At 36.2% G+C, this 27531-nt stretch overlaps 1 protein-coding gene across 1 annotated transcript in view; it reads left to right on the top strand.

Annotated features, from left to right (window-relative positions):
- Positions 1 to 2201: 2201 nt before the first annotated feature.
- Positions 2202 to 27531, top strand: part of LOC104529236 (dynein heavy chain 3, axonemal-like) — a gene marked incomplete at its 3' end in the record, with an annotated part of 47097 nt that continues 21767 nt past the window's right edge. Inside the window, exons 1-23 of the mRNA XM_029086349.1 lie at positions 2202 to 2234; positions 3761 to 3862; positions 6320 to 6545; positions 7745 to 7814; positions 8884 to 9073; positions 9572 to 9761; positions 11445 to 11640; positions 12676 to 12801; positions 13513 to 13708; positions 14989 to 15168; positions 15544 to 15680; positions 15839 to 15944; positions 16525 to 16703; positions 18077 to 18261; positions 19588 to 19711; positions 20249 to 20402; positions 22082 to 22226; positions 22508 to 22719; positions 23041 to 23132; positions 23567 to 23681; positions 24263 to 24379; positions 25688 to 25867; positions 26846 to 26982. Coding sequence (XP_028942182.1) covers positions 2202 to 2234; positions 3761 to 3862; positions 6320 to 6545; positions 7745 to 7814; positions 8884 to 9073; positions 9572 to 9761; positions 11445 to 11640; positions 12676 to 12801; positions 13513 to 13708; positions 14989 to 15168; positions 15544 to 15680; positions 15839 to 15944; positions 16525 to 16703; positions 18077 to 18261; positions 19588 to 19711; positions 20249 to 20402; positions 22082 to 22226; positions 22508 to 22719; positions 23041 to 23132; positions 23567 to 23681; positions 24263 to 24379; positions 25688 to 25867; positions 26846 to 26982 — 3392 coding nt within the window. The remainder of the gene's footprint in view (positions 2235 to 3760; positions 3863 to 6319; positions 6546 to 7744; positions 7815 to 8883; positions 9074 to 9571; positions 9762 to 11444; positions 11641 to 12675; positions 12802 to 13512; positions 13709 to 14988; positions 15169 to 15543; positions 15681 to 15838; positions 15945 to 16524; positions 16704 to 18076; positions 18262 to 19587; positions 19712 to 20248; positions 20403 to 22081; positions 22227 to 22507; positions 22720 to 23040; positions 23133 to 23566; positions 23682 to 24262; positions 24380 to 25687; positions 25868 to 26845; positions 26983 to 27531) is intronic.

The raw sequence follows: 27531 nt of genomic DNA, 5'->3' as shown, positions 1-27531 counted from the left end.
CCTTTTTCAGGTTAAGGGTAGAAAATGTGGGTATATGCGATAGGATGGCCGTGCAGTCCGTCCCCGCGGGGAGCGGAGGGTGCTGGGGTGCGCTCAGCCCCCAGGGCCTGGCATACCCCAGGCTGGGGCAGGAGGAGTGGTGTGGGGTCCTGGGTACCACAGCACTCGGTGTTGCTCACACCACTTCTGAGCTGGGCCTGGCGACTGCATGTGTTCAGATCTGTGTCCGTAATCCCCCAGCCGCAGCTATAGGGCTTGGAGCAAAAGGCTACGAAGGCAGCTTGCAGTGAATTGTGTTTTGAGGCAGTCATGCTGAGCCAGGTAGTGGAACCATGGCTGCAAAACACTTCATCTGGCATAACCACCTTCTCCCTGTCTCTGGTTACTTGTTCCCACATGTTTCCACACAGTCCTTCTGCCTCCACACGTGTAGGTGTTTGGGTGGCCACATGGCAAACCTGTTTGGGGAGGTGCTCCACTTGAGGAATAATTACTTTAAAAATTCAGCTGGATTTTCAGCAAATCAGTGCATTCTATGGCATCCCAGCATTTGTGCTGAGATTAGGAAGGCCTATGCTGGGCAAGAGCAAGTGGCAGTGAGGTGGCAGGCGGATGGCATTGTTCATCTCAGAAATGATGCTTGGGGAGGTGTGGTGCACAATGGTTTGGCCTGGCTGCTTTCCAGAGCCATCATGATGCTGAAATAGTTGGAGAATTAGTGCACCCACTAGCCAAGCAATTGCCAGCTCCAGCGTTAGCAGTGCTGGTTCTGTACCCCACACTGCTGCCGTGTGTTTAAACAGGAACATAGGTAGGAGCTATCATGTGTGGTCAGGCAGGAACAATGTTCCATTTTTATTGGTATTAGGTCAAGATATAAAGAAAACAGGGCTGTTAAATCAGGGATATCAACCATTCTCATAGTTTAGAGAAAATAGGATGAAAAATAGCATCCAAAGGTGTTGTGAAAGAGTTTAAGTTAAAATGGAAGTCTTACTCTGTTGACAGAACATATACAAGGGATCTCCTGAGGGTCAGTATAAGGAGACTGTGCTAGATTTCATGTCAGATAGTAACAGCTCTTGTTTGTCAAGAAATTTGAAGGAGGACTCTTTCAGGACATAGTGACTGTGAGTGGGAAGCAAAAGCCTACAAGCAGACTTAGAGGAACCGGGAGTACAAGCATCCCACCTTCTGTTTTCAGATCTTCGGGGAGTTTGATTCTGAATGGTGGAAAAGTGGTGGAGATGCTTGGGTTCAAGATTTTGATTTTTTTTTTTTTCCCCCAATTTTTCGTAAGAGAGTTTGTGTTTAAATTGATTTTATTTTTCTGAGAGCTCCCATGGCGGGTGCAGTGTTTTTATACAAATGTCAGAATATGTCAGATGTCTTAGGACTATGTTTTCAGTAGCTTTCAGAGGTAAAATGAGCCTGTGCGTTTGCTTACTGGTTCTTGTACTGAATCTCCCTGACCACAGCTTGGTGCAACACTGTGCTGAAAGGGGCTGTTTTCTCAGGGCTCAGGAAGGGAAGGAGGAGGGAATTCCTGTCTCCAAGCACCAGCTACGCTGTAACTGGGGCAACGAAGTTGAGGACTGAAAGACAGAGTGTTAGAGAAGTTCACCAAGCTGGAACAGGCAGAGGGACTGGTAACAAGGGTGTCTGAAGGTAGTACCTGCTCTTGGCCTGCTCACTCATGCATTATGTGGATGTATAAGGCATACCAGGCATCTGTTTTTCCCATTCCTTTTGATGTGTGCTTATTTCTCATGGCAATTAATGTGTGGCTCCATCTGCTGTAAACCACAGTTAAGGGCCCAGAGTGTCTGGGACATTAGAAGGGAACAGGCAGTGGGGAGAAAACTGATTTCGGAGAAAGTGGAAAGAGCAGGGTGGAAAAAATCTTGCTTGAAAGACATCTGGAGAGAGTTAGAAAGATTAAAGTGAAAAGTGAGCTTGAAGAGGAATGGAGAAAAAGAGAGCGTGTGATTTGGAGAGGAAGAAAGCTTTGTGCTGTAAACAAGGAAGAAGAGAGAGAGAGAGTTTTCTTTGTCCTGGCAGTTGGTATAGGAAGCTCATTGTTTTGATACCTTGTGTAGTACCTGAAATGAGTCTCTAATTCTTTTCCAGTGCATGTAAAAACAAGGATGCTTATATTGTGGAGGACCAGAAACTTCTAAGCAAACAAAAAACAAAGCAAAATGAAGCCAACACAGAGCCCGAGGCTCCTACCGGTAAGTTCTTTCTGCAGTGACTGTGAAAGACTGGTAACAACTTCACAACTTCAGATGAAATTGGTCATTACTAGTGGCTCGTGGTTTGACACTGGAAGAACTCTTATTTGAAGACACGTGTTCTTGTTGAATATTCTTTGGACCTAAGCCTTTACAATATACTTCTTATTAAGAATTCCTTTACACAAATATTTAACTTTTAGAAAAGTTAGCTGGCATATAAATCAAGATTTGCTTTAGAATGAACCATGGCTTTCTTAATAACTCTTGTAGCTTTAAGAATGAGCATATTTCCTAATAAACTGCATGGTTTATTCATTTTTAAAGTACCCTAAGGCCCAATCCTTTAGTCATTAATCAAGAGCAATTCATACAGTCTTTAGTGAAATATGCCTGGCAGGGATAATACCTTGTTTTCAGTGTGTCTGTGTGCAGGCATGCTGGGGAATACCAAAAAGGTAAATCAGATCAGTCCTTTCTCAAGTTTTATTTCTAAATAGGCTCTACTTTGATATTAAGGAGGGCACAGTTTTGTCTGCTGGAAGACTAGGTTCAAGCAGCCTAGTTTTCTGGTCATGTATTAAAAATTTTGTAAAAAATGATTATATATTATTCAAACATAATTGTATAGGGTAATAACTTCCTCTTTCATGGCGATTTAATTCACTGGTGTTCAGATACCACATACTTCCACCTACTTTTGCTGGTAGTGTCACTATGTATTTGGGAATTTGTTCCTCATGAATCTCCTAAACAAATTTTGTTTAGGAAAATCAGAGCAGACTAGGGGTGAGGTTTTGGTCTGTACTAAGGAAAGTTGCCATTCAAAAACATCCCAAAACACTATGAAGCTAAAAAATTCTGAGCAAACATTCTTAGAGAACTTCATATGGAGTCCTGGAAGGCCACGTCAAAGTATTGTCACCTTGAGGAGGTGGAATGTAGTCCTAAGACATATTAGATATTCTGACATTTGTATTAAAGGACTTTGCAGAGTCCTTGTGAACAATCTGCTCTTCCTGTGGCATCCTGGCAATATAGCTTCTTCTGGTGCTGGGTCGTTATAGACATGAAAAAATGTAGTTTTTTTCTCCCCAGTAATGCCCTGCATTTCTGTTCTGCACTTCACACAACTTGGAGTGTTTCACTATCAATTTGGCAATCTGGTAGGCTTCAATATTTTGATATCCAGTGTTTATACCATTACAAACTCCACACAGTATGTGGAGGTTTTAGTATAACTAAAAATATTTAAAACATTTTCAATTGTTTTCAGTGATTTTTTTTTTAATATGATATTTATTGGTGATTAGAACCTTTATCACATTATGACAAAGAACAGTGCAATCTAAAAACCTGTTTTGCTGAGGAACCTATTTCACAGAATGTCAAGTACTTTAAAATTAGAAAAGTTGCAATATGTCATTTTCAATGAAAACTGAAGGTCTTTGTTCTTTGTGAATGAATCTTTTTCAAAACAGTGTATTTCATAAATGTCTTTGAAGTTGTTTTTCATTTCTCTCTAGTCACAAAACAATTCTGTGTATAACATGAGTGAAGCAGAACAGTTACCAGGGTTACCGCCCCTTCCCACTTCTGCTTCAGCTGCACCTTCAGAAATGTATCAGGTATGTGTTCTCTTCCCTTGTGACAGGGTATATGTTAAATTACATGTGCTAGCATGATTTTAGGCATCATATATTAGCAGGCCTTAGGCAGATTAGGTAAAGATAGGAAAAACTATGTGAATTACTAAATTAAAGTACTAAGCAGATTTTCAAGTACTTCACTAGAGCTACTTTTATTTCAGAAAGTGTTGTTACAACTTCTATAGTGATTAGAATATTAAACCTTGTCAGTTTAAATCTGTTCTTTAAAGTTATAGCTAATTATATGCTGTTAAATTTTGAATTAAATATTCTGAGTTTAAGTTTCTGGGGAAGGAAACAAAGAGTGAAAGTATTTTCCTTCCAAACAAATTGTGATTTCAACCTCTCCTTCCCCCATACTTTATGACAGAGCACAAAAACCCTTGAGTTAGACTGCTATTCTAAAACCAGCTGAGAGCTTGACAGGTGCAGCATTGATCAGAATGGATGGTTTGTACAACTGCACAACTACAGCCTCTGTTGTGTGACACTTAAAAAAATGACATATGACAACACTTAAGGGAAGGAAGAAGAGAGAGTTGGCTTTCCCCACCATAAGTGCCTCACAGTTGCTCATTTGGCTCATTTGTGTCAGCACTTCAGTTCATCTTAGATGTCTTTCTTTAGAAAGATATTGTTTGTGAAGAAATTGAAGTAGTTTCTGGCAGAAAATAGGCTATTTTGGGCTTGCTTTGAAAGTGGAAAGTTTAAATTGAAGCACATACTCTAAAATTATGGTTAAAAAAGTGAAAAATACTCAATGAAGATTTACTTTAAAAAATTTTATTTTCATCCAAAAATCAGTCGATCTTCTGGGGATGAGTTAAGGGTTTATGTAAGACATGGGAGGTGATTTAGCAAGTCCTGAAATTTTTGTGTCTCATAAGCAGTCGAATTTGCCAGGTGAGTTAGTTTCTGTTTCTCCAGGAACAGCTGTTCCTCTCTGACCAGCTTTTTGTCCAAGGGGTTCCCATGGGGATCACGATTAGCAAGGCAGCTGCTCTGCAGCCAGAAAGTTATTCTACCTAGCGTGGAAGAAAGAATACAGTTGAAAAAGCAGGCCTGATTAAGAGAATTCAGAGTTTATGCTGACTTCAGCAGTTCCTAAAGATTAATAGTGACTTTCTGGGGAAAAATCTCCAACTCTCTGAATTATTTTTAATTCTTGTATCAGTTCATCCCCCAAAGCTGTAATTCAGGGACCTACCCACCTGTCTAGCTTGTGCAGTGGAAGAAATTGAACTGAAAAGCTTCTATGAACTTTCAGAAGCTGATTTAAGGAGTATGATTGCAGCAGTAGTATGAATGCCTTTTTCTTTGCTGATAAGATTAGCCCTGTCAGTCAGAAGAAACATGCAAGGCAGATGTAATAATCTTGCCTTAGCCTGTATTTCAGACTGACAAACTGTATTGTTTCTGTATCACTAAAGGTCATGATAGACTAAAAAAAAAAAAATCATAGCTGCATCTATGGGTAAAATGAAAAGAAGCTGTTTTATGCTTTAGTATGTTGTCCTCTCAGGGGCTGTGAAATACTGAGAAGATGAGCTTAACTGCAGCTCGTAAGGAAAAGGCAAGAGAAATAGATGGGATGTGATGAATGTATTTAGAAGCATTTTTGAAGAATGATCTAAAACTGATGATGGTAATACTCCATTGTAAAGAAGGAGAATGGGTAATAGGGATATGGTTGTGTTACTTCAATGAAGTAAAAAATCATTAAACAAGATGTAATACAGAAACAGGCTAAATATGATTTCACACTAAGAGCTTTACGAACCATGGTGTGAAGTACATTCATGATTCTCTTATGTACGTTTTCTCTCTGAGGGTATCTTGATAAGAAACATACTTCTTGATCCCACGCCCCTTATGCCTGTGAGCTATCTCATTAAAATTTGAACATCAGGACTGATGACAAGCCAATCAGTAGATACCAAGTCACATAAGAAAACATGAATTGAACAGACAAATCCTGTATTGATGTGGGAGAAAGATGAGAGCTGATTTTATTAACTTGTATTGTTGTTCACCTGTTACAAGGGTTGTGTTAAATACAGACAGGTCATTAACAGAGGCTTGAGGAATAAGAATTTTCTAAATTTAGGCAAGTGTAAGGAGAAGAAGAAAAGAAGCAAGATGGAGATGTGGGGGAGTAGAGAGTACTAGATAATGTTCTAATGCCTTCTCTTATTTATAAAAAATACCTTGATTGTGCAAAAAAATGCATGAGTACTCCTTAAGTGTTATGTTAAATTATTCTTATACATGTGTGGAACATCAGGATCTAAAAATAGACTAGAAGTCAAATGACTTTAAATCAGACTTACATATTTGTTCTTTATACTAATTGATCTTTAACTCTGTTCTAGCTCTAAGAAAACTCTTTAAATTACTGTGCTGTGTAAAACTATTGGGTTTTTTTCCCACTTTCAGCGTGTCCTTAAGAACAGCCGTTATCCTCCTTTGATGCAACAAGCATCATGGACTTTGGCAGCTCCGTTCAAAGAACAGAGTTACCACCGAAGCCCAAGTGACTCCATAGCTAATAACTATACTCTTACTGCACGGGATTTAAATTTGAAAAATGTGCACAAATTACAGTCCTCTTCAATGACAAGGACATCACTGGATTCAGCACAGCAGAGAGCAGCCTCACCGCGTATCCATATTTGAATGTATTTATGAGTTTAGCCTTGCTTGTTCTATACGTTTTTATCTCTTAATTGTTTATCTCTTAAAGCATCATCCTGAAAAAACCACTTATCCCTAATAAATCCTTACAAGCTTATCCCCTCGGGGTCAGTATGGACAAATTTCCAAAAGCATACATAACTTTAATAAAGGTTAGGCCAGTTTCTGATTAATTAGTTAGGTTAATCCCTCAAAATAATCACATGCAGTTATTTGGAGGGAATTGTTTGCAAAGCAGAAAATAAACAAAATAAAAGTTAGCTCTTATTATTGCTAGAAATAAAAGTTTGTCCCAACAGGAAAACAGAAACAAATTCAATGTGCACCCCTGTTATGCTCGTATTCATGAGTCTTGCATAGCAAAACAAGATGGGGGACAGGCATTAAAACATTGACCTGAGGATCAAATCCAAGAAATGTTGCTTAATACACTGTTTCCATTACACCTTGTAATTGATGCATTTATTAGCAAACTGTGTATACATATATAAATCCTGCATAAGCTGTTGATTCAACGTGACATTGTGATATAAAACAAATAAGGTTAAGAGTTGTAATACTCTTGCTATTTAAGTTTACTAATATGTATATATGAAACATTTTATGAAAACAAGTTGTATTTTAAGTATTTTACCAGTTGCAGGTGTCAAATTAACTCCTTTACTTAGTCTGAAAATTCAAATGTAAGTTTTTAATGAACTTTATTTCCTTATTATCTAGTTAAATGTCCTGTATGTCAAGACATTCATAAGCCACAGTTTTCTACGCGGTGTCAGTCTGTCTGTGATTATACTCATCCTGCATTGTTGCTTTGCTTTTTCTAAAGTGTTAGAAATTGTTTTGTTCCCATGGGATAATAGATGAGATATAAAAGATTCAATATCTGCTTAGTCCTTTGTATGCTATGTAAGAAGAGTTTGGTTTTGTTCCTTGGTTCTCTTTAACTGTTTTTTTTATCACACGCCCGATTCTTTTATTCCGTGTACTTCTCCAGTACGTGGGTGGGATGTGGGAAGTAGGTCATGGTACTTTTCTTGGTGAAAAGGCATGATGTATTAATTTTCTTAAGACCTATTAATTTGTCCTTTGAAAAGCACATGGTAATAGTTTGTACTTCTCAGAAAAATATTCTTGTATGTTATTTTCTTAACTAACTGATGCTTAAAGCATCAAAACAGTCTGATCCTTCTAGGAAAAAGCTCAAACTTACAGAAAGAAGTCAATGGAATTCTGATAGGTAATGTACTGTAATGTTACAAAAATACAGATTATTACATTCAGTCTAGATATCCGAGTTGTGATTTAATAGTTCTTTTTACTCACAAGCATAAAATATTAAGTCTGTACAAAAAAAAGTACGTGCATCAAGACTGAAATTCCATGCTAAGTAAGCACTTTTAACTGCTGCTTTGTGGCAGGACAAATTTCAGACTTAGGCATCCTAAGGGAAAGGTCTTCCTTTCGTGAGTACTGACTTCAGAACCCAGAGTTTAGTTAATAGAGCTATAGACTGCAGAAATGAAATCTTTCAGTTCTGCTGTGAATGTTGAAGTGCTCTGTAATGTTCCTAGAATTGTGTCAAATTGAGTGCTCTGCTGTAGGGCATATTTCTTTTTATCTTCTTTGTGCTTGTATTCTTCATCTGTAAAACAAGGAAATAGTCCTCTCCAAAGCACTACAGCAGTAACTTTCTTACTCCTTGTTAAGATAATATGGTGATGAGTACCATAAAAAAGATGAAAGGGATATTTAAATTCTCTTCAACTAAGGACTTGATAATGTGAAGTAAATCAAGTATGGAGCGGCAGCTTGCTGCTTAGTGTTGTTCATCCTGAGCAGTGCAGGCAAAGGCCCTATAGAAAACAGCATATGATCACGAAAAAGAAGCCTGTAGTGTAAAATTTGTGCAAATGAATCAGTTTGAACTTTTGGCTCAGGTTATTAAGATTTTGGTAATCACCTGAAAATGGGTGGAAATCTTGGGAAACCTAAATAATAGTGCTAGTAGGTCTGGCTCTGATAGAATTGCTTGTAAGATACTGCCTGTCTGAGTGATACTGTGCAATTGTAAGCTTTATGTGATTGTATTCTTTCTGTTAAAGTAGTATGTTATGTTACACAATTTTACTGAGTTTTTTTTACGAGTAATTTAAATACTTCATAGGTCATACTTGTTCTCAGTGCAGTGTAAGTGGTTTATATAATACTTGTTATTTGTCCATATTGATTTAAAAATCCATTACTGCTTTTTTATTCATTAAACTTGTATTCTTTGTTGGGTTTTTTTTGTTTGTTTTGTTTTTCAGAAGTACACCAACTGTGTTAAAAAGTTTGGATCCCATTTCACTGTGTACACCTGTTCATATGCCAGAATTACGTGTCGTGCATTATACAGACAACCAACCACTGACCCCAGAAGAACAATTTGTTGTCATGCACTTACATGAGAAGGAGATAAGTAAGCGAGAAAAGCCACCTTCAAGAAATGATATAGAGGTATTTATATAATTTCTTTTTAAGATAAAAGTAGCAGCAGTAATCATCTGCAATATGTCTGTAAATGTTTACTTAAAAGTATTTGAGAAAAGAATGCAGTACATGAGGTTTAGAAGATGGAAATATTCAATACAGCAAACTGCTGTTAAATATTGTCAACTCCTTTCCTGTTTGTTTCTCTTTCTAGCTACTTTGTCTGATTTTTGTTCTAATGGATATGTTGGCTAGTACTTAAGAGATCAGTAATTTAATATGCTGCACTCAGTTCTACTGGTATATGTGCTTGCATCAAACCAGATGGAAGTACTGCAAAAATGTCAGGCATTGGCAGTACTTTACAAAGAACCAAGAGACAGAGAGACAAAATCCATTATATTAAAATACCTTTAAACTGCAGAGAAGTTTCAAGTGATAGAAAAGCTAAAAATATTTTATAGTAATTAATTATCTGTCAGCAAATTCATACAATAAGCATAATGTTTTTAACATTATTTTTAGCGGTACTGTTACTACATATATAATGGAGTGCAGGAAGATATGCTGGCACCTCAGGATAAGGAAGTGATGAATGCAATTTTAAAGCATATTCCAACTCACATTCTTGCTAACCCAGACCTGGAGAATTTACTTGTAAGTTTAAAAGAAGAAATTAAGGCAGACTATTGTATCAGCCTCATGAAAGCCATTGGTAAGACTCAAAATCTCTTAGCTTTTCAGAGTATGTAGACATTTATTGCACTTTGAAAGCAAGTCTGCATTCTATTCTTAGCACCCATGGAGAATTCCTTTGGGGTCAGTAGAACTGCTATTGGTATCTGAGAGGATATAATCTGTAATCATGCTACATAACACTCCAGTTTCAAATATCTATTTACTAAACCCTATATCCCATCATTTAAATATAATAATTTCCAAGTTCAGTAATTCTGGGTGCATAAAATCGTTCTGTCTATACTTAAACAGTTTCCCACTCATAATTCAAATCAAAATCAAGTTCAAAATGCATAACTCTGCATCATCTTATCAGATGTATAAAGAGGGAGTTGATCAAATGATGGTGGACAAGGAGTAATCATCTTCATTTGTAGCAAAAGAAATTAGAAAGACATTACTATAAAGATCATGAACCACTGCAGCAGATGATTAATTGATGGAGGCTTTGAAGTGCATGATAGACAAGTATCTGCCAACAGCAGTCTAAATATATTTGATCCTGATGTGGGGAGGGGGTGAACTAGGCTATTTTAACAGAACCTTCCCAGATTAACATTTTTGTTATTCTGTAGTGAGTGAGTGATACCCATTAACACCAAATTAATCTGTTTTATAACTCCAGTAAAGTCAGATGTTACACTGGGATCATGTCACAACTTCAAAGAATTTCATTTAAAGACATTACAAGATTAAGGAAAATTAGATGATATGTTAATGTACATGATTACATTCCTTTTGTTTTGAAAAGAGAGGATCATAATATTTAAATAAATATAAAAAATGTAATAATCCCTGAAATTCAGTAATGCCCATCTGAAAGTGAATGTGAAAGAGACAGTTCTGCAGAACATGAGATTTTTTCATTTGCTTTCCAGTTGTCTTACTATTTTCTTGGGTTATACACATGTGAAATAATTCTTTTCAATTTTCTTAAATATGTTGACCAGTAAGTATGTCTCATTCATGACAGCATAAAAAAGCGACATTGAAGTTTTCATTCTGCTTTCTGTAGTCTCTGATATCTTTCAAAGTACCTTCTAGTTTGCATTTTATTAGTGTCATAATTTTAGTGTTTGCAGTCCCTTTTTGTGGCAGTGCTAATACCAACAAGGGGTAGTGAGTCTGCTTCCCAGCTTTTGTTAATCTCATATGTCGTGGGTCATTGGTTGGAACTGGTGGCACATGTGTTTTGGCATTTAGCAGATCATACATAGATCAACCCTTTGAATGTCATATCCTTCCTGATGCAACAGGTGATTCATAACTTTCCCGTGTTTCACAAACATTTAAGAACCCTCTTAAAAATCATCATTGAAAGGGAGATATTTCCACCCTTGGTTTATGGACGAGGAATTGAAGCACAAAATAAATGTACTTCAACTGGAAAGACAGAATGAAAAGCTGTTTCTCCTGCCTCCCATTTTTAGAACCAGGAGCAATTTTTGTTTTATTTTCCTGAAATAATTTTATAGTCAAATTTGGAATTTGTTTATTGTGCTGTATTTAATCCTAAAAACATGCTAGTAGCTATATGACAGCGTGTAAGTTTTAAATGTGCAGAATACTGTGACTTCCTGAACTGTGGAGACACTGTGTTTTCATACGTAGGTTTTGACCATACATGCAGTCTCACCATTATATATATGATTTGTTCTAGTTGATTACATCTTGATGGATCCAGCTGAGAGAGAGAGACTGTTTATTGGAAGTACTCCACGCCCTTTTCCCCAGAGAGTTGTCCGTGCACCAGTCCCATGGCACAGCTCTTATGAAGAAGTGAAAAGCTGGAATGAAAGGAATCTGTTCATAGTGAATCCATTGATGCCCACTTTGCAACAGCTCTGGCTTTCCGAGTAAGATGTCTTGTTCATAGGATCTAAATTAAATTCAGAATGTTTTTATTTTGTGGCTTGGTGAAGAAGTACCTCTGCTGACTCCTCTACATATGCTACGGAGATTGTGGGGGAGCCAGTAGAGAGAAAGTGGCAAAGTCTGTTCTGGTTTCTAAAGAGTTTTTTTTCTGAATCTGTAAGAATTGCAACATAAAATGGTTGTTTCCTGCAGAGTTTGAATGCAAGCATCAACACTTTTTACATGTCCACAGTGAAGAATGAGTGGCTTCATGATATGAAAAGATCATCCATCCCCTTTGTCAGAAGCTGTTATCCTTAAATTAAGTTTCAATGCTCAACTAAATAGCGATTCATAATTCTCATCTTGATTCCCAAAATTAACAAAATTAACTCTTAAAATTGAGTCTCTTTCAAATGTCTGTAGTTGAAAGTTGTTCTGGGGACTTTTGAAAACTAAGATATGTTTTCTTAGAATCATAGAATTGTTTTGGTTGGAAAAGACCTTTAAAATCATCGAGTCCAACCAAGGAACTTCTTAAGAAGTTAAATATTGTAGTCAGTAATCCTGAGAACTGTTTTTGCATTTGACTAATATTTGCAGGAGTTTAAGGTCTTGTGTATTACAAACTGTGATATATGCCATGCTAATGAATTTATTTTTTTTCCCCACGTAGTAGCCAGGATAGGTACTTTAGAAGCAGTAGGTGTCATTCTGTATGTTCTTTAATGCCTGGATACACTAATGAATCTACAAAAAGGACAAGAAATTATTCTGACCATTTTATCAAAATATTAACACAATTTTAAATATAACAAGTACTAACTGAAATTTGTGAAGCCTTTAATGTTTGCTAATAGCAAAAAAAGCCCATTAGAAGTGCACTTGTTGGACACCTTAGCAATGAAGTGATATGCGTCAATGAAATTACATTATTAGTGTGTATAAATACATATGAGATCTCCTTGACTATATTTCATGTGATTTTTTTAAAACAGAATTCCATAAAATATCTAGTATTTGTTTTACTTCCATAGATACAGTCATCTAAGGTTTGTTCGCACTGAAGAAATACTTTGTGGAGACCTGCCACTGTTGCCTACTGAATTTGAGGAAGTCATTCGAAGACACTGTGTGGAAACTCACAATATTCTTCAAAACAGGTCAGTACCAAATGTAGTAGCAGTAGATAAGTAGAGTATCTTAAGGTCTGATTTACTTGAAGCTCCCTTTTTAGAACAGATTTTAGACTGAGATGACACTAGTCCCAACCACAAGGCTGCCAAATTAAAGGGGAAAATAGTGGAGATGGATAAACATCTGGATGCTGAAAGAACTCTTGAAAATGCAAGAGTGCTTGCACAAGAACAAATGAGAATAAACTGATGATGAATAAATGTAGACTGGAAATTAGAAATTTTCTAACCATGAGAGGAGTGGGGTCTAAATCTATAAGAATGGTGACAGAAAAACAACTTTTTAAATTATGGAAGTCGATCAGTGTAAGGAAGAGATTATATGAGGTAGTAGCCCATGATATTAAGTGACAGCATTCTGCCACCTGAGATCTCTTCCAGATGCAAGGTTCCCATGTAATGCTAATTATTTAATATTGTCACTAGTATTTTGTCTATTAATACTAATTTAAACTAGTAGTAGGTGCCCATTATTACAAGAATCCTTAGCTTAAAACTTAGGTTTGCTCTAAGTCCTGGTAGGTGTGGTTTTGTTTGACATGTAGTTAACAATTCTCTGCTAGCCCTTTGAATTTTGCTCATTCTTTGGGTAACTTCTGAGCTTAGGTTTCATTGCAAAGGAGCAAAGTAAGACTAAAAAGCTTTTAAAAACTTTGTCTCCATATTATTTTATTGTAGGTGGATCCCAACTTGTGCATCCATTTTTCTTGATCAAAAAAGGAAATGGCTTCATTTTGCTCCTGAAAATGACTGTGATTCCTCTCAGAGAGTTGAAAGCTATTTTCATTCAGTGGCAGCTCTAATGTCGTTACAGTTACGTGAGATGGTTGTTAACTCCTTAGAAGATCTTCTTGCATTTTTTATGATCCACAAGGTATATGCTGTGAAGTATATCTGTAATTTTCAGAGTTACATAGAGATAATAATTCATATAGCCATAAAATGTAATGCTCTTTGAAGGCTAAAATATCCCAGATAGCTCTTGCCCCCATAAAAAATGGCTGGATCCTTCAAACAGTTGTGAATACTCAGTGGAATTTTCTTTGCATGATCAAGAACTTCTCACTTGAATAATCATTTTGTAGGCTTAGGCTTACAACCAGCAGTTTATAGGAGTTTTCAACTCTGTCTTGAGTGAGTGTGCTTTTTTTTTAAAGTTTTATTTTTCATGGTCCTAACCAGGCAAAACACTTAAAACATGTTTTTCTGAAAGCACATGAACAATCCTCTTTGAAATTAGAAGTGTGCATAGTCACACATGTAATCCTTTGCAGAGGTGATTTATGGATGTGTTGTCCCTGTCTATACCAAATAATTGTATTATTTCAATTGTATTATTGAAATAATACTCGTATTATTTCAAGTAATGCACATAATTATAATGAACATTACACCATGAAAGCTTTTACCACTCCTTGACTGTAAAAAAGCTGTCTCTTTGTAGAAATGAGTTCTTTAAATGCCAGGTCACTCAGGATCTACCATGATAAGACAAAATGAAACCTGTTTAAATAGAATAAATGTGGCAGATTAAATACTGCATTGCAGCCAGAAGATCACACTTAATACAACATGCTGTCAAACTTAAACTAAGCCTTGCATCTGGGTGATGATGATGATGTTGCTGATGGTTGGGGGTTTTTTATCTTTATTTTGTCTTGTTGTTTGGTTTGGGGTTGTTTTTGTTGGGTTTTTTAAGTCATTATAGCATCTAAATTACAAATCTAGTCATGAATTAGGACTCTATTGCTGTAAAGGTAATTTGGGGGTAGGGCAGTTCTTACTAAGCATAGAAGGCAATTAAAAGAACATGATCTTGTATTTGATTCTAGATTTTATTTCTGAAAGGCATTATGGATATTTTTTAGACCTTTTGTTCTGTATTCTGTATGGTAATTAGTGCTTTCCTTCTGCTACTTAAGGGAAAATCAAGGCAATTGGGCTTAAATCCAGGTTCCTAATTCCAACTTGTATAGATTCATTTAGGAGTTGGCACCTTATGTGTGGGAGCATCAGTGTTTTGAATAAAATTGGAGACAAAGATCCCATTGGTGCTGTGTAGTTAAGAGATATAGGGGAGTCTGAGTCTTTTACGAATTATTATAATTACAGCTGATTTCTTCGGTATTTACACTTTTGATCCTTTTCTCCAAGGCTGGAAGTGATTTTACAGAACCATATCAAGAAATGCAGTTCTTTGTACCTCAGATACTAATAGTCAAACTCAGCATGGAAGAACCCAAGGTTGTCTTTGAGCCAACTTTGAAAGAATGTTGGTATTTAATCAGTCGTTGCTTCAGGGAGATCCTGCACAGTGCTGAGGAACTTCCAAAGGTACTGGATAAGTTATAGCTGCATACAAAACACCATATGAATAAAAACTGAATAAAAAATTATGAATGACGCAGAAAACTGACAAACAGAAGATGAGGGTCATGTATCATGAACTGTGTGAACTTTTGTGATTATAGAAGGTGGCATAGGAATCGTTCTTTTTCAGATTCAAGTTATATTAAAGTGCTGGTTTGACTTTCATATAGGTTTGGCAAGCAGACTACATGTGTAACTAAGTGTTAATTATGAATCATTGCAGTGTTTTTAACAAATAAAACATTTTTTTGAAGTGGTGGGTGAAAGGGTAACAGAATACCTTAGTTCCCATATGGTATGTGTTGCATACGTTACAGTATTTGCAATGGTTCCCTTTAGGTAGAAAGACTTCTATTTCCAGAACTAAAAAGAGATGATCTCACTCTCAGTACAGTCAAACCAGATGAATCATTGTTTTCAGAGTGTGTGAACAAACTGGAAAAGATCTTTGAGAGCAACATACTTGGTCCACAGAAGTAAGTTTTGGCTGTTAACTCCATTGCCCATCCAGACCCTCAGATTCATAACACTATCCATTTGACTCAAGCAAACAGTTTGAGTTGATTTGTTTCTTATTAAAGAGAATCTTCACATTGGAATCCTATGTTTGTTTTTGTGATCTTCTGTGGTCAAGGTATTTAAACAGCTACAGGAAATACAGCAATCTTTTCAACAACAGTGCACAGGAAGATGTCACAGAGTTCCTGAAGGAAGGTCATTCTTTAGAAGCATTAACAGAGGTAATATGTAACTGACAACTGCTACGTGTTCATACAGCAGCTGATACATCACACTTGACTTCCTAATATATTGCCTAGAGAACTTCCATTCAGATGGCTTGGTTTACCCTTGGGTATACCAGGGAAGCCACCTCAATTTACATAGGCCCTTACTGTAAGGCTGCTGTGCAAATGTAGAAGCAGCTTTCTTTATGGCCTTCTTCTATGGGGTTTGTTGGGTCCTAGTAGAAGTCCAGTGGAAGTCTGCCCAGAGTATTTGGTGAATCTGCATCTTGCTGGTCTTTTGACTCTTTATATTTAGTCAGCTCTCTCTACTTTTCTCTCTGCGTTCCTGAGTTAGCCTCTGACTGAATACTTTCTTAGGCACCTTGTGGTGTTCCTTACTATGGCATATTACTGTGCAAAGCTTTCAGCCCTGGAATCTGTAGAATGGGCTGAGCTCTGGAAAGATTAAAAAACAGTTCCTTCTATTTGGGATATATTATCCATTTGCTGGGTGCGAACTAAGTAGTTCTTGTGTAGCATTTTTCATCTATGGACTTTAAGGAAAAATAACAGATTTATTATTTCCCATTTGTAGAAGATTGACAGCTTAACAAAACTGAAAAGAGAGATTGCTTCCATGCATGTCACTGTCCCTCTGGCCATGTTCTGTCTGGATGCTTTACAGCTGAATGAGGAACTCTGCAATCGGACCCAAAATCTTAAAGATAGATTGATTGAATTTGAAGTGATGGAAAACAGAGTGTTAAATGAAAGGTACGTGTTGTTAGCATGCATGGTTCTTGCTGTCTGTGTGGACTGATGCTGTGTATATGTGGATGAGTTAACTTTATTCTTCTGATGGATTTTCTAGTGCTGACCAGACATGTGCAAGGACACCAAAGTCAGTATTTAAAATTATCAGGAACAGAAATATTTGTAAATAAATATCTAACTTAGTCTGTATGGGATGTACATAAAGATTAGACTGGAAGTGTGCCATTGTTCTTTCCTCCTTCGCTGACCTTCTAGGATTTGGGTTGAGGTCCTTTCTTCCCTTGCTGGTGTCCAGATAAATTAATGTGAAGGCCATACTATGCAACTCTGTATTTGTCTTGTCCCTGACTTTTTTTTTTTTTTTTCATTTATTTTATTTTATTTTTCCTAAGGAAGTAAAGGTCTAGATTTCATATCTTGGTAATTTTAAGGCCGGGGGGGGTGGGGAGGGAAAGACCTTGAAAATATAATTTTACTCCAATGTAAAAGTTCCGATTCTGTGAATTAAAAACACCCTCACTCCCTGCAAACACCAAAAATCCTCAATGAAAAAGCCCCTACCCTGGCAATTAAAGAATACTTCCTCAGTGAAGGGAGAGAGACAATCACCGTAAAGAGGTTGTTCAACCCACTTATCTAAAAAGCATCTCCGGGTGGAGATGAACCACAGTCTAGAGGGGCCTCTCTGCCTCCACTTACTGTGAAGGGGATCTAGACAATGAACTTATGGTGAACACCTAGCATTTGGAAGACTTGAGTTGGTTTAAATGCACTTGTGCTTTGTGTATGATTGCTGTTTACATGCCTGCTGTCTGCATAGATATTTGCAGTATGGAACTGGATTCTGGAACAAGAAAATGTATCACTGGGAAGAAGAAAATTAGCAGGATTTTTTCCTTTTTGTGTTTTCTATTGCCAAATACATGTAAAATAAACTTGATTGTTTAATAATTATTCTCTTTATAAATTTGTTTTATACCATGCACTTGATTTTATTGTTGTGGGGTGATCAAGTGGGCTCTTGCTTACTGCATTCAAACATTTTTTTTGTGCAGCAAGATTGGGTCTTGAAAAGGGAATTCTAAACCTATAGGAAGGAAACTGTTAATATGCTGTTAATTGTAATTTGGAACCAACTTAGCAATCATTCTGTTATATATCAATTCTTGTAAGTATAGTAGGACGATATAACTTATTGTACATTGTAAAATGGCATCCTTTATAAATGCCTATCTGCTCTGTGTGTTCAATCTGAATCCTTAATTTATGAAGAATTCTAATATTCTTGTTTAAAAGAGAAACTTCATTAGCAAGATCCTGCATCTTTCTTCATTTATTATCCCAGTGTTATGTCTGTTTTCTTTTTGTTGTAGAATTTGCGATGAATATAACTTAATTGCAACGAGAATGAGTGAGGTGCCTCTAAACACTGAAGAGCTAGTGAAATTTGATGCATACTTAAAGAAATGCAGTGAAGTTACTGCTTTTAAACTGAGACAGGAGGTCACTGAAGCAGCACACAGACTGGAATTCCTCATGGACTATGCTGATCTTTCTAGTAGGTCTCAATTACAGAATATAAGTCTCCATATGAAAATATTTATGTATGGATTTTGGCTCTGCATACATAAATGTTGCATCTTCTAGAATGCTGATTGAAAGCTCCAAAACAGACAGGAGGGGAAATTAAAATAATTTACTAGAGGCCAAAATGTACCAATGCAGGAAGGAATGGTTATAGAAATGGCATGCAGCACAGACAGTGGACTTTTTCTGTGTTTTAGAGAATGTCTTTGGTATTATCATATTAACATTATGTAATCTGGCCAAATGGAGATGCACCTCTGTGTTATTAAATTAAAAGTCTTTGGTGAAAAACCAGCTAAAAAAATGTGCCTTAAAGGCTCTGTGACAGCTTTTGGAAAGTGTGAGACCCTGCATCTCTGCAACTGCAGGGGTCAGTATTATAGGTCAGTGGAGGCCTTTTGTTGTTTTGCTGCAATGCTGTTCTTGGTTATTGTAGATGGAAGAAACATTTGTAGCAGTTGCTTTTAGTTTGCACTTCTATTCAAAGCAAAAATGTGCCATTCACAGATGCTGTATGTTATTTGCCAGACATAAAAACCAAGAGCAGTTATATTTTAATGAGAAAGGATCATCCTGCCACTAAGCAGAATACACTCAGATCAGACAGCGATAGAAATAACTAAGATATGCCATGTATATTAGAATTTATTTCTGATAAACATTAGGATGCCTGTGGAAGCCAGGGCATTTTTCTGTTATATTTTGGACTATAGTGGTTGCAGGCACAGTATTTCATAACTACGTACTCTTTGTAGCTGGGTTGATAAGCATGTGTCCTGCAGTTAGTTATAGTGAACTAAGTGCACTGAACAAAGAGACAAATATGAAGATGGAGATGTCTGGTTATTGTAGTTATTATGCTCTAGCTTTTGTGAATAATTCAGCATTTACACATTGTGGACAAAAATGATTGAAACTTTACTTTCATCTACCTTATGTAGGTATATTATATATATTTAGTTAGGAGTGGTCTGTCTCTCTGTGTAGTTGAACAGAATGGATACTCTGGAATAGCTGTTCTTACTAATTTTTCCTGCCTGGCTAAGGTCTTATTTAGAGAATTTCACATTTGTAACTTGATTTTAGAGTTTTGCTGTCAGTCTAACTTGTTTAAGGAACAGTTCTCTTTACAGTGAAGATAACTCAGCCAGCAGTTTGAAATATATAGCTTCTTAGACAGCTTATTCTGAAATGTAGTTTCACACTATTTTACTTACTCTTCACAACAGCCATTCTATTAGATCATTGGTTAATAGGTATTTTCTTAAAGGTGTCTATATTTTTTTTTTTATTTTAGATGATGACATAAACCTGAATAGCACAGTTTTCCATTGGCCTGATGAAATTGAGATAATCTTTGAAAACAGTAGAGAGAAGTTGTGTGACAGCAGGAAACATGCAGAGATGGTTTTGCTTGAAAGGTATAGTGTTAAGACTTTTTCTTATCAGTAAAAGGGAGATAATGTCAAAGAAGTAAAATTTGGAAGGGAGCTGAGAAAGTAAGGAAGAAACCTGCTTTACAATATTGTAGAGATTTCAGAAAAATACTGTTGATGAGAGTGGATTAGAATATTCCTATGCTTAAATAGATCTGAAAGAAGGAATGGAGGATGTTGCTAGAATATTCATAATTTTATCTTGTTATATTGCCTAGTACAGCATTACACATAATTTTGTTACATTGTTGTCACTCTTCCTTTATTTCCCCCAGATAGTAAAAGTAGCAAATGTAAGTAAAATCAATTGGGAGGTTTGAAAATGAACCTTGAATTCTAATCCTGTGAACTGCATAGTACTGATATAACTGAATAATGTGTTTTCACTGGCATCTATATTTACTTTACACTGATAATGAGATCAGATTTCATTTGACAGTGCCTGTTATAATTAATAATATAATTGAAACCTGAAAAGAAATGAAACAGAACATCATATTACATTAGCTGTCTTGACCTCAGGTGTTCTCGATTTGAGGAAGCTCTTGAAGATTATAATACAGAAGTAGAAAGCTACAAAAAACGGGATATCATGACCCTAGAAGAAATGAAGAACAATGCTGAGAAATTTAAAGAGTTAAATAATAATCTAGATAATGCACTAAGAGAATTTGAGGTTAGTATTTATTAGTCAAGTATGGAGTGGATTGCAGTGTGCTAGATGAGCAAAAGTTTGGTTGGTGTCCTTGGTTTTTTTCAGGGTTCTGGCCGTATACTGTCAAGATGGCTTTAAAATTTCCAAATTCACAAACATGTGGCAAATATCTTCTTGTCCCTTTATGCTGAGTTGTTCCTACTGCTAAATTGAAGGGTTTTTTGGGAAAAAGGTTTAGGGAGTTTTTAAGATAGAAATACTGAATTTCAATGTTTCCAAGCAGTCAGTAGTAGCAGGATGCTATCCACAGACAACACGACTGTTCTGACAGAGTTGGCAGGAGCAGAATATTAGGGAGGTGGCATTTTCCCTGCACCATGGTTTGTGCTGCTGGAGCTGTGTTTTCAGTCCCTCTGCTTGCTCTGTAATTAAAACCAAATGTTTTTCCACTGTTTGTATCATTTCCAGAAGTTGCCTATAGGCGTTAAATATGTGTTATATCACAGGAAGGGAAGTTTCGGATGCTAGAAGGAAACTGAAGACCAAGATTCTTTGATTCTATTCAGGGCTCTATCCAGTGTGCTGTGTGGTTCTAGGTTGAATAGTTTACCTTAGCAGTGCCTCTCCTGGAAAGTGAGAGTGGTTACCTTTGAGAGATCTCACAAGCATTGTGAGGCTTAATTAATCTTCTAAATCACAGTGAGACAATGAGATTTCTGTATATATGGAGCCTTAAGCATCAAGATTTTAATTAAGTCCTGCTCAAAAGAGAAAATGGGGACAATTAAATGAGTTTAGAATTTAGATAAATTGCTAGTCCTACATACCAACACTTAGTATAATTTAAAGGCATCTAGTATATTTAATTCGTGTGAGTTAACAGCACTGATATGCTCTTATAGGTAGATAAGAATAAGTAATTAAGTTTAAATTTCTTAATATAAGATCACAATGAGGGGTGTATCCACACAATTTAAATGGCGTGACAATCAGCTTAGTGAATACATGAAGTTAAAAATTATCTTGGAATGTGGATCTTTAAGTTTCTCTGCCTGCATCTCACATTGAATGATTGAAAGTTTTAGGAAGTGTCTGTCGGCATTGCAAAAGCACAGACTTGGGACTCAATCTGAATTCAGTGTCTGCGTTTCAGACAGCATTTCTCTGAGCTTCACCTCCCTACCTGTAAAATGAAGGCAGCAATACTTTTTTTTTAATCTAAATCTTTGCACGTTGATTTATACTGTAAGATCTTTTGGACAAAGACAATATCTTACCATGGATAAACAGATCAATTAATATCTGCTTTGATTGAAGCTCCCAGATGTTTCTGTAGCAGAAAAAAATAATCACAAGTTAAAAAAAATTCCTATAAACCTATGTGACTCAGGAGCTTACATCCAGCTTTCAAAGTGGATTGGTAACTTGTGAGTTTTGGTTTGACTAAATGCCATGATGCATTATCTATTTCTAAAATAGATACAGATTATAAAAATTATTTCAGTGGTAAAAGATGCCACCAAATAACTAGGGGAATTTTCAAGAACACAGTTACCTTATTTACCTAAAGTCTGCAGGCCTAAATCTACAAATCTGGCTGGCTTTAACATGTAAAAAAATTGCATTCAATATTTGAAAGTTTAAACAACAGTAGGAATTTGTAATGGAAGATTTTTCTCCCCCCCCTCTCCCTCCCATAGGCTATTAATAAAGAAGAGGAGTTACTTGAGCGGGAAAAGAGTCAGTTTCCTCTACTGCAAACTATAATTGCAAACAAACAACCCTTTGAGCAACTTTGGATAACAGCGTATAATTTCCATACCAAATCTGAGGAATGGATGAATGGTGAGGCTTTTGTATTCATTTGATGGAACATGTAATTTCCATTTAGTTAAGTAGAAGCTGAAAGGATAGATTAGTTTTGAGAAACTAATTTTGAAGAAATAAATGCTGTTAAGCAGTGTGAAATACAGTTGTTGATGTGGATTTTGCATTAAGATAATTTTTTGTAACACAATTGATTTCAAGTTAAAGGAGAATGATTATAAATATCTGTAAATAAACCACCCTGGCGATCTCCTTGTGCTGATGTACCTGCTGTGCTTTTTTTATACTGTTGTATTCAGGATCTCTCCAGAACTTGAATGCTGAAGAAATTAATGAGGAAATTGGAAATATGTGGAGGACTATGTACAAGCTCAGTAAGAGTTTTCCAGATTTGGCTGGGCCTAGACGCTTAGCAGAAACTACAAAATATAAGCTTGATAAATTTAAACAGCATCTTTCTGTCCTGTCAATTGCCTGCAATCGTGGAATGAAGGAGAGGCACTGGAAACAGGTACTTTAACCTCCACTTTAACTGTGGGAGTATTTTACCACAGAAACCGACAGTTCAGTATACTACTCTGTATATTCCATTCTGTGAAATACAGTGGTAGTTCTTTCTTTCACAATAAGAAGATTCTTTCTCCTATCACATGTTAGATCCAGTTTTGAAATTTGTAATGGTACAGGCAGGACCTTCTTTGAATTAATAATTTATGTCAGAAAAGCAAATTGGGGGTTGCATTAATACTTCTTTAGCGTTTTCTTGCTGTTTGAGAAGTCTGTTTCAAACATGCATCTTGATAATAGATTTTATTTCTTACTTTATTTTCAGATCAGTGAAATTGTAGGATGTGAGATAAGACCTGATGAAACTACTACTCTTAAAGACATATTGGAATTTGGACTATCAAAATATATTGATCAGTAAGAAGCTTACTCTATTGTCTTTTGTTTTTAAGACAATCACTATATTTCATATGTCAGATACCAAATATTAGTTTGTTTGGGGTTTTTTGTGTGCTGTTAGACCCTGCTGTAAAGTCATCTGTATTTTATCGAGCTACAGATGGAACTGCACAAAGGCACCAAAAAAAGAGTCATATTCCTAAACCACTTAATTTGCACATTCAGAATTTTCTGTCTGTATTTATCTCAAAATTAATATTAATATCTCTAACTTGATGAGCCTGAAATTGCAAAAATATTCCCTGAAATAAAGAGTCTATGATATTATTAACAAATCCATATGAAAGGTAGTCTGATATGCAACTCTACCTACAACTGCTCTTTTTTTAAATTTTTTAACTCTTCAGCTATGTTGCAAAAACATTTCAGTGATATGTTTCATTTCAATTTAGGCTGGAACCTATTGGAGCAGCTGCAAGTAAGGAGTATTCCTTAGAGAAATCAATAGAGAAAATGAAATCAGAATGGGTCAACATGCGGTTCAGTCTGGTGAAATACAGGGATACTGTGAGTAAACACCAAATCAATATATATATATTGTTGAAAAGAATTACTTTGATTCTGAATACCAGTTGAGAAATATTAGAGGGAGTTACTACTGATTCATTGTGGCATGATGGAAAGTGGATGTTACCCAGAGCCTGGGTAAATATCTCCATTACTATATAGCCTTATTTGGACCTTAGCATCTGGATAACTTGTGATCTCATCATATTCATCCCAACAAACATGTAAGCCTGAGAGCTTCTGCAGTGTTATATGGAAAGCTGGACAGTAGTGCAATTTTAACTTACCCAGAAGAAACAAGAAATCACATGCAGTCCAGAAGATTGAGTCAGAAGTGACTAGCATCACTGGCTAGCTTCCCATTCACAAACCATCTATCTCTTGAGCTTTGAAAGAGATGTGCAGTGCAGATATAATTTCATATCTTCAAACGTCTTGCAGACTTTCTCAATGCCTTGCTACTTTCTTAACTTCAACCATCATAGAGAAGGGGGAAACAGGAAGCTGACTGAGGGTGAGGTTGAAGAGTGGTGAAATAAAGCAGCTGCTATTTGCCTTATCAAAATACGATGTATTTACAGGAGACCAGCATCCTGTCAGCAATTGATGACATCCAGCTTTTGCTGGATGATCACATTGTTAAGACTCAAACAATGTGTGGCTCTCCTTTCATCAAACCAATAGAAGCTGAATGCCGGGTAAGGAAAATCTGGTGTGATTGAGCTTGTGTGTCTCATAATATGCTTTTTCTAAGTGCTTCAGGTATTTTGGCATGATAAGAAGTTATATAGTTTTTAACTGTTTCTGAGAACACGCATTCATATTTTTCTTCAAGAGCTTTGAATTATTGCTTTCCAGACAAAGGTATGCAAAGTTTGCTTTATAGCTAAACAAATTGCAATTGCATTGCTAATCTAGTCATTATAAGCATGAGTTTTTAGTTTAATATCTTGGGAATGGGTCAGTTAATTTAAACAAATCCTGCTGCATTGTGTAAAAAGACATAGGTGTCTCAGTTGTGAGAGATAATTTATCTGTAATCCTCTGGTATTGGCATGATCGGTAAGGGTTTCAAAGTCTTTTTTGTTAGCTGTTGTACTATTTTGTAAAGATATGATCTTTGTTAAAGATGATTAATTTCTAATAGGAAGATTATGCAGAAAGCAGAGACTTCTTTCCCATCATTATTTAATATCACTTTTCTGGCCTAATAGTGATGATCTGTAAGCAATACTAAGACCTAAATTCTATCCTTTCCTGTGGACTTTAGCCAAATTGTAGGTGAAGCTGAGTTCTGCTTTCCAGTATAGCTCATGAAATGAAAGGGAACCATTAATATAGAGCTATCTTAACAATCTCCTTGTACCTCTTGCACAATAACAAACAATACAGCCTGGCTGTGTTTTCTCCATGCAATACATTCCCTTGCATATCCCTTACACTGTAGACTGTCAAAGTCACAACAGCAATGCTATCTGAAATTCTTTATTCAAAAAGAATCTCTCTGGTTTTAAAACTGGTTTGTACTGCTAGAGTTAAAAAGCATGAAATAGCTTTTTTCAGGGGGCTGAAGATTGAACCCCCTGTCTATAGGGCCTGTGAAGTGACATTGACTCAGTCTGCTGAATACCTTGTTAAGCTTTTATCCCTTCATTGATGAAAAGATAGAAAGTGCACATGTAGAATGAAAAGAATAGATTCTGGATTGCCATGCTAGTCATCTCTGCACTTCTTAGGCAGTTCTCTCACAACTTGCTGTAAAAAGTGCTAGTGAAAGAATATGTCTGTTCTTTGTAAGAAACAATCAGATGTTTATTAGTGTTTGGGGTTTTTTTAAATAAATTTTCTTCCACTTTTAAAATTTTTCAGTTGTTTGGTGGTTTGGGTTGGTTTTTTTTTGTGTTTGCTTGTTTGTTCTTTGAAGCCAAGTAACTCATACTCTGATTTCTCAGCGTAGATTAATTCTTGATATAATTTTGCTTAAATATTAAATGTTTTCATTACAGGCTTGGGAAGAGAAGCTGTGTTTAATGCAAGATATTCTAGATAGCTGGTTAAAATGTCAGGCAACATGGTTGTATTTGGAACCAATTTTTAGTTCAGAAGACATTATAGCTCAAATGCCTGAAGAGGGCAGAAAGTTTGGGGTTGTGGATTCATACTGGAAGGACATTATGGCACAAGTGGTAAGTGCTTGCATTTAATAAATCGTGTATTTTAATGCACATCTGGTAACATGATTATTACTATAATGAAGATATACTAGCTTTTCTGGAGTTAGATAATTGTATTGAAGTCACAAGAAGGTTTAATATGGAGTAGAAAATCCTTTACTAAAGCCCACCAAAATCTAATTTTGCATTGAAAGTTGTAGATTAAATCATTATCGCTTTGAGATTTCTGTGAAGGTTGGATATTGCAGGATGAAGTAGAGCTCAAGTAACATTTTAATTCTAAATATTCTGGCTTTTGTATGATTAAATGATCAGAATTAGGTAGAAAGATGAATGATTTGTGCTTTCGTGATCTGCTTCGAAGTTCACTGACAATCTGTACAAAGTCTTCTCTGGGTACAATTAGATTTTGCATTGGGCTTTTAAGGCATACACATTATTAGAGCAATTAAATAATTTTTTTTTGCATGTGATTGTTCTCTAATATGTGGTGGCATGGTTATTCAAAACTTTGATAAATACATACTGAGATGGTAGTGTGTCAGGATAAGATAATGGGGCTAAGAAGTGCAATTGGGTATCCTATTCAGTTCCTTGTAACTAAAATTTGGGTAAGAGGCCAGATACTTAGTGTGAGTCGAGATGCTTATCAAAAACTTTGGGAGCGTGTGATTCTGTGATAAAGGTGTTGAAATAATCAAGAAGTTAAGACCTGTCTAACAGCTCAGACTCTGTGAATGATGAAGCCTGTTCTGAAACAGGTGTATTCTTCAAGTTAAGAGGAGTGTTGTCAGACAGAAAAAATGCCGCCTAGATGGCAAGAACAGAGAGTAATTGTCATGTTCTGTGGCTCTGTTTGACAGAACTTATTTGTCAATGGAAAAAAATGTAGCAAACATAGGAGCAAGTGCCAAAGATTTTAATTCCTGTGGATATTTCCTTGATGATTATTGTCTGTAAAGTTCAAATTGTGTATTTGTTTTTACAAAGGTGAAAGACACAAAGGTACTTGTAGCAACTGAGCAACCCATGATGTTAGACAGACTTCAGGAAGCAAATACTCTCTTAGAAGACATTCAAAAGGGGTTGAATACTTACTTGGAGAAGAAAAGATTATTTTTCCCAAGGTAAATTAATTAAACAGGCCTAAATTAGAGACAAAAAGCCATAAGCTATTTCAAAGCATTTCTGCTGAACTGAAAAGTCTCATTTTATAAACACCTGTGGGGCACAGTCCAATGTAACAAAAAATGAAAACCTGTTCTTTTCTCCAGACTTCATTAATTTTCCTCAGCTCCAGTGAAACATGCAGTGCCAGGGGAGGCAAAATCTGTCTAGGACAGCATAAACATGTGACTAGAAGGACATTATCGCTTACAGGGCATTTTTGAAGGAGCTTCCTACCTTTCCATGGCTGATTTGCAATTATGTCTCTGCCCTACCCTCTTTAGTTGTGCAGAGGTGTGTGATATACAGGAGGTATATGTGATTATGAGGAACAGGATTCTGTGTTTTTACAAGGTATTTATTGGCTGCATAGATATATCTGGTCTTTCCTGTATGTGTTTGAGAACCTTTCTTCCTTTGCATAAAAGGATAGTCATATTGAAATTCTAAAAACACAGGTGTGATGAGTTTTATAATGTTAAAACTGCTTAAGAAAAGCAATTTGAGAT

The sequence above is a fragment of the Antrostomus carolinensis genome, unplaced genomic scaffold, assembly GCF_000700745.2.
Source record: "Antrostomus carolinensis isolate BGI_N321 unplaced genomic scaffold, ASM70074v2 scaffold12918, whole genome shotgun sequence".
Classification (NCBI taxonomy): Eukaryota; Metazoa; Chordata; class Aves; order Caprimulgiformes; family Caprimulgidae; genus Antrostomus; species Antrostomus carolinensis.
The sequence above is the reverse complement of the archived record's forward strand: the minus strand, read 5'-3'. Positions and strand labels throughout refer to the sequence as shown.